Source organism: Hibiscus syriacus, unplaced genomic scaffold (assembly GCF_006381635.1).
Source record: "Hibiscus syriacus cultivar Baekdansim isolate YM2019G1 unplaced genomic scaffold, ASM638163v2 tig00000764_pilon, whole genome shotgun sequence".
Taxonomy (NCBI): Eukaryota; Viridiplantae; Streptophyta; class Magnoliopsida; order Malvales; family Malvaceae; genus Hibiscus; species Hibiscus syriacus.
The window spans coordinates 44,434-51,475 of NW_024061820.1; the positions used below are offsets into that span (position 1 = coordinate 44,434).

At 38.0% G+C, this 7,042-nt stretch overlaps 1 protein-coding gene across 2 annotated transcripts; it reads right to left on the bottom strand.

The window, feature by feature from the left end:
• Positions 1-494: 494 nt before the first annotated feature.
• Positions 495-6,808, bottom strand: LOC120215120 (homeobox-leucine zipper protein REVOLUTA-like). 2 transcript variants are annotated; one of them, XM_039212891.1, is made up of 18 exons: positions 5,896-6,808; positions 5,609-5,768; positions 5,094-5,173; positions 4,875-4,965; positions 4,647-4,742; positions 4,433-4,546; positions 4,255-4,338; positions 3,903-4,058; positions 3,742-3,816; positions 3,431-3,537; positions 3,112-3,295; positions 2,693-2,881; positions 2,493-2,573; positions 1,883-2,017; positions 1,437-1,771; positions 1,186-1,291; positions 954-1,103; positions 495-783 (listed from the first exon to the last, which is right to left on the bottom strand). In XM_039212891.1, the coding sequence occupies exons 1-18, from the start codon at positions 6,126-6,128 to the stop codon at positions 634-636; spliced, it is 2,526 nt and encodes an 841-aa protein (XP_039068822.1). In that variant the 5' UTR covers positions 6,129-6,808; the 3' UTR covers positions 495-633. The 2 variants fall into 2 exon arrangements, with proteins under 2 accessions (XP_039068822.1, XP_039068819.1); XM_039212888.1 differs by having other exon boundaries at positions 5,603-5,768.
• Positions 6,809-7,042: the final 234 nt, after the last annotated feature.

Genomic DNA, 7,042 nt, shown 5'->3' on the forward strand with positions numbered 1-7,042 from the left:
AGAAAAGAGTAACCATATGTGAATCATTTTTATTTTTTATTGTTATTTCAAGTATAGATATCCTCTTGGATGCCTTGGAATCGAAAACTTGGTTGTCTACTTTTGTAGTTGTATAGTTTCTACCGTAAATCGGTTTGATAGACGAATATCTGGGCTAGAACATTATGCATACCAGTTACTTCAATATGCATCTTTTGGAGATTGATCGCATTAATGTAAAACATATATTCTTCAATGCTAGATGGTTTGTTTGTGGTTCAAATTTGTTACTACTGAGCTTCTCCTCTTCTGGTTACCAATTGCTGGATTCCAACTCTAGATCATATTTACGAGTACAATAGTGCTTTTTAGTCCTATGTATACATACAACCAGTGCATGAATCCTGGGGAAAATCCCAACATTGCCTGATGAAATGCAGACTTGTGGGTTAAACATGCACTAAAAAAATTTAATTAAATTAATCAAATGCAAAACCTGAACTGGGTGCCTTCCATATTACAAAACTTTGTTTTTTCCTGTTCATTTCATTTTACTTTTTTCTTTTTTCTGATTTGTTCATCATTTCCATTTTCCATGGGCAGCTAGGGGGAAAGATTGGTTTTCGGACAAAATAAATTCCAGTGAAATGTATTTCACACAAAAGACCAGTTAACAAACGAGAAGGCCAGGCAATGGACAGTGGTCTCATCAGCTTCGAGGACTTTCCAGGCAAAAGCTTGTTCATATGAAACATGGCGTCCCATTGTTGACATGCAGATTCCAGCCGACAAGCAAGCAAATCCCTGTTATCAAAGTTGAAATCTTTAGGCCAATCATGTATTTACTAGACAAATTACAGCATCCCTTTTATTAGCTCAGCCAAATATTTAACTCGGGTCAACTACTGTGAGAAGTTAATATCAATCTCCGAAATGAAACAATGCCAGTTTAACAGCAAGAGGTTAGGACTCACCTGCTGCATTAACTTGGCAAAATCAGAGCACAATGCCCTGCGTCCAGACTCATCAAACAATTTGTCCAAAGTGATGTCTTGTAGAGCCACTAGAGTTGTCTCGAGCATGTCGAGCCCAGCTTGATTTGCAAATATGAAAATCGGTTGCGACTGCAAAACAAAACAGAATAAGATTACTCGGTTTGAACAACTTTTATTATTCTAGAGTTCTTAAACTGAGATTTGATTATACCTTCAACGAACAACACAATATTGCATCCCGATGTTGCCAGAGATTCTTCAATATCGAGTCACCTCCAAGTGATTCAGACCTCAACAACTCCATCCCTAAATAGTAACTGAGTAAAAACAAATGAAAACGACACATCAGCAACTAGCCGGGAAAAGGACGAATGAGCTAATTCGGTAAACCAACATCACTTATAGTTTCCAGTGAGGCATGTTACAAAAGCTACAATACACACAAACAATAAAGCAACTCACCTGTAGCTCCGGCAAATCCATTGAGCCAGTGTAAGTGCTTCTGGAGAGCCTGGTGATAGCTTTGGTCCAACAGCTGGGTTCAATCCAGCTGGAGATATGGCCATGGCAACCCTCTGGACAGAAGAAATGACACTATGGACATATTGACGTGCCATGTTTGCAACGTTTTCCTGAAGATTGCTTTCAAATGGAAACTGGAAGGCAATTGTCAACACTGATCTTGTGCTCTGACACGACGGAGCATCTCCTGCAGCATGATTTATTGCCGGTCCTACTTCGAGACTAGAAGCCAGATCCAAAGTCCGATTTGCAGTGAATGAATCCTGTGGATCAGACTGAATAATAACACCATCAGTATCTTGTTTTGTCTTAAAGACCGACGAAAAGCTGAATAATGTTGATGGAAAAAACTGTGAAAAGTTCAGGTGAAAGACGGGAAACTTAACTGGTTTTGAATCCAAAGGAATAACACGGAATCCTGAAGGTAGCAAGGGAGCATCATCTGGAAACATCTCATCAATTGGGCCAAAGACAAGCTCCGAACAGGCTCCCACAGCATTCTCATCAATTCCACTACATACCTGCAAAGATGGTAATATGGATAAAGTAAATATATCAGCAAACATCTTGGACACATTCAGGACATCATATAGAACGGCAAATATAAAGGCAATTCAAATAAACCGAAATTATGATATATCATTAGCTGGAAGAACATAAATCTAGTTCTATAAATCAGACTCTCCCACAAAAGGTTGATCCATAAAAAGGCATTTTAAATGTTGCAATTACAATATCAATGAGAATTAATCAAAGTAATTAATCGGGATGCAATTTATAAAACAAATCGAAGATGTTAAAAGAAAGAACAAGATGTTTAACTACTTTTTACTGCAAATGCAGTTCCAAGCGGTTTCAAGTAATAGAAACGAATTGGTTTCAACTTTCATATTAAACATGTAGAAAAATCAGTAAAATGGAAGTGTCAGGTATTATATTTCCGATTTAACATGAAAATGGACACCAACATTCAACAAGGCATCATCAGAAAATCACCTGCAATAGATGAATGTCCCTTGACACGAAGGCATCTTCTTGCACAAAAGACTGGCCTTCAAGTCTTATAACTTCAAGTATCTGATAAATGATAAATGCAGCATGAGCAAAGCTTCTTGGACAGATGCGAATCGATGACACTTTCAGTTGAAAACAAGAGAATAGAACAGAGGAACTGTATGACCACATAGAAGACATACCTCCTCATGTTCAACGATGTGTCCAAGTGGCATGATGATCTGACTCCCCGTAAACCTTGTAGGTCTCATTCCAGGATAAGCATTTGTTCCAGCCTTCAACGACGCAGCACAATAAGCATCGACATTGAAATCAGCCCACTCCGAGCGATGCTCCCTCAGGAAACGTACAAGTACAGCTGGACCAACATTCTGAAAAAACAATAATGGTAGTAATAAGGTACATAGTCCCATAATTTCGAAGTCAAAGACATGGTATGGAGAAGGCTTAAACTTGCGTGCGGAAACAAAGTTTATCTTTTCAACTAAAACTTAACTGCCAGTTGCAATGAAAAAAGAAATGGTATAAGTGATCGAATATGGAAACTTTCTCATAGAATAAGAAAACAGTTTTCCATTTTTAGGGGTTTTCTAGAACTTACTTGAATCAACATGGATGCCTTTGCACACAGAACACCCCCAAGGAACGAAAAAACAGTGGCAGGATGAGAAGTGCTGCCAAAGCTCTTGCTTGAATTGATTGTAATTATCACATCCTCAGTTCCATCACAATTTAGTATTGACCATCCATCATCGCTGAATCCATTTATTGCATCATTGAAGCCTCTACAAGTATATAAACACACACATATCAACTAAATTATGGGGCATAACACACAAACACGGATGCTGCACAATTCTTTTGCGCATTCGAACTCACAATCCAAACTAACAAGGATTTAAAATAGTCCTTTTAGCTACCTGCTTAATCTTTGGCTAAAAGTTCTTAGTACGGCTGGTTGCCGGCCGAGACTGTGAACCACCTCACCACTCGTCTCTTGAGCAATCTGCCTGATGTAGAGCAGTGCCTTTGCAGAGATCAAATAGTCAGTACCTTTAGAAATGCCTTTTGAGGCAATACAAAAGAAAATCAAAAGAAACTCTCAATGTTTGGTAATAGTCATTAGTCAGTACCCAATAGGATTCGTAAAACATGAATCAGCCATGTTAATCAATTTGTGGTGCACATTTAATTGAAATTTTTTTATCACCTTACTGAAGAATCTACTCACCGCAATTGTCATTTTCTGAGCAACTACTTTAGATGATTCATAAAGTGGGCGCAGCACCTCCGGCACACTCCATGCCTGCAATAAGGTGTTTACAGATCAGGTCTGCCACAATAAAGGCGTCTAAATATGCCGTGAAAGTACCTACTATTAAGAAGTTGTACCTCAAGATTCAGGTGGTCGACAATATGGATGATTGACCCACCACCCTCACAAGGCCTAATTAAATAACCACTAGGAAGCACTTCAGCTCTCGCAAATTGAGCTGCAGCTGCTGCACTTGGGCCAGCACCCGAACCAGAAAGTGACCTCTCACAGACCTTGGAAAATAGAGAGGGAAAAAATTAATGAAAAGCAAAACTCCTCAAACCAAATAATCATTGAAACGGTCACATAAGCAATGGATATGCTCAGCAAGTACCATACAATGCTATACTTCAACCTAACTTTCTTAATACCCATATTTAGTAATGCTTTATGCTATTTAAATAAATAACAAGTGCAAGATGTGCATACCACAAGACTGCCATTCTCTAAAGTTGTAGTGTATCTTAGAGTCCAAAAGTCCCTTGCAGGAGCCAGTGTAGTCGGAGCAAATGTCTAAAACAGTTCTTATTTCAGTAATTCCTTATGAAAAGAGAGTAAACATTCACTCGTATATAAATTAATATATAGTAAAATCATTCTTCTTCACCTGTGTGTATACAAGCTCAATTGTTCCGCCATTGCCAGCTGGAAACATGGTAAAAACTTCAAGGTTCCGACAGTCCCGGGACCAAGATGGACGATCTTTAAGAATCTCCACAATCTATTAAACAGTTTAATTGTGTTGTTCAGACTTCAGATCAAATAAGTATCATACATTAACAAAATGTCTAAATTATTTATAACGACATCGGAATCCATACCTTTATAGGTTCTAAACTTACAAGACCACAGGCTCGAGCTGCCACTCCACTACAACTTTGGGAAATGGAAAATATCCCAACCGAATCCGGACCAGGCTGACAACAGTTTTGAACAAATAGGCTCAGAGAGACTTCTGAATTTTTTAAAATAGACGAACAATACCACTAGATGCATATAAAAACTTGACGACCGAATAAAGGAAAACATCATTGGTATAAGGCACTGACCTTCATCCCAGGCATCTGGACCCAATCGACAGCAGTTCCCGTAGCCTTGGAAAGGAACTCTGCCAAGGTCTCCTCTGCAATGGCGATTAGTCTGCCAAGACCATGACAAAATACACAGAATTTATTCAAATATATATATATATATAGATGCACGGCAGCACGTGCACATAGAGATAGAGAGATAAAGAACAGGTTCATTATAGTTAAAACTGAACTTACCCAGCGGGGCTATTGGCATCTCGCAGTGAATGATGAGGAGTGGTGACCAAAGAATTACCACTTGCATCAGCTGCAGGTACCTGTTAAAAATCCAAAATAAACAACAATAATGTCAAAACACATACAAAGGGACCACGGAAAATGCATAATATTTGTTTATAGAAATTGCTCAAAAACAGTTCTGTATCACAGAGTAACAGGAAATGTTTTAATTACAAGAGAAGTGTGAACATGTATATGTATATATATAGAAAAATAGAGGCAAACAACGCATAGGGAGCATAAGACACAGTAAACGCTTTAATTAGTATGCCACAAAGATCTATATATAATGTCTAGCACCAAAAGAAGGCATAAGACAAATCAAATTGCTATATCAACAGCTAAAAAAAATCAACTTAAAATGCACAGTAAGGGCATGGGTTTTCGCAACAATAGCCATATGGATACAATTTTGTAATGGGAATTGAAGAGAAACAACCAGAGAGAGAGAGACCAGAAGAAGATACATTTACAGTATGCAGTTGTTGCTTCATATACCCATTCTCACAGACCAGCTGAGACACCTGTTTTTGCAACCTATCATTCTCCTCCATCAACAGCTTGTTCATTGCTGTTAATTTTCTATTCACAGTCTGCAGACTAGAAGACTCCTTTTTTTGCTTCTCTCTGCACCTGCACACCCCAATGGCAACCCCATAAATTTTCCAACTCCAAAAGGGGGGAAAAGGGACCCCAGTTTTTTTTTTTAAACATTGTAACAACCATAATGGAAAACAAAAGTAAGATCAAGTTTGCTTACCTCCGATTCTGAAACCAAACTTTGATCTGTTTAGGTTCAATGTTAGAAAGAATGGGGCATTCCCTTATTAACTGTTGCCTGCGTAAGGAACTGGGCTTGGGGCACTCAGCATAGACTCGTTCCAAAGCTTCGACTTGCTCAGCTGTGTACCTAACATACTTGCCAGCATCGAGATGTTTGTCGATGCTACTTCCACTGCTGCTCTCCCTGTGTTGGGCCACCGCCATAGCCATTCCTAGTTAAAACCAAGACTGAAAGAAACAATCTTTCTTTATATATATGAGAACTTATTAGACAAAGAAACTCGGTGAGAGAGAGTGAAAGAAAGCTGTGGGAGCTTGTTTGGGAGGATTTGGCTTCACAAATAATATCACTTTGTTTCTTAGTAAAGTACGTCTTTTTTCTGTAATATATATATATATATATATATAACTAAAGGGAGGGAGGGAGAGAAATAATAAGCTAAAATGAGGAGTTTTGATTCGAAACAGCCTCAAATAAAAGCCAAGCGGATGCTTTTTTGTGGGTTTTTCCTTATACTTTCTTTAACTGATGGTGAACAAGCTAGTGAAATCAAAGAAGAAAAAAAGGGTTAAAATCTGCCCCAAAGATCCAACTTTCAAAAGGGGTTTGAAAGCACAAAGCCAATAAATCTTGATCTTAATGCTATGGAACAAGCAGGATATCGCTGTTGAAAGGCTCTCTCAGAAAAGAGAGCCCGGAAACAGTAGCATCGGCCAAAAGCTGGTTCTTTTTCAAGAATCAACCACAGAAACGTGAAGAAGAACTAAAATGTTAACCATATCGGAAGAAGAAGAAGAATTTAAAAAAAACAATAAAGATCTTTAACTCTTCTCAAATGATATTACAAGGAAAGATAATAAATCTTAAAAAAACACACACACAAAACATAAAAGACAATTATGTGAAAAGAGGATTGAGGAGAAAGAGAAATAGAATGGAGAAAAGAAAGTTGTGAAGTGAGTGATCTGAGTCTGAGCTTGAAGGAGTTGGGGGAAATCAAAAGGAATAAATGAGACTAAAAAAAAAAAAGAGTTTCATTTGCTCGCAAACCGACAAATTTAAAAGAGATATCTTTTAATATTAATTAAATATTTCAACAGTCACTCTCCTCATTTGCTTTTAC

What these genes read in the sequence shown, in the direction of transcription:
- LOC120215120 (XM_039212888.1), bottom strand. Translation starts at nt 6,128, where the DNA reads ATGGCTATGGCGGTGGCCCAACACAGGGAGAGCAGCAGTGGAAGTAGC. An exon ending in GATGCCAATAGCCCCGCTGG is followed by an intron (nt 4,966 to 5,093) that starts GTAAGTTCAGTT and finishes TGGTCTTGGCAG; the next exon opens with ACTAATCGCCATTGCAGAGG. An exon ending in TCGACCACCTGAATCTTGAG is followed by an intron (nt 3,817 to 3,902) that starts GTACAACTTCTT and finishes ACCTTATTGCAG; the next exon opens with GCATGGAGTGTGCCGGAGGT.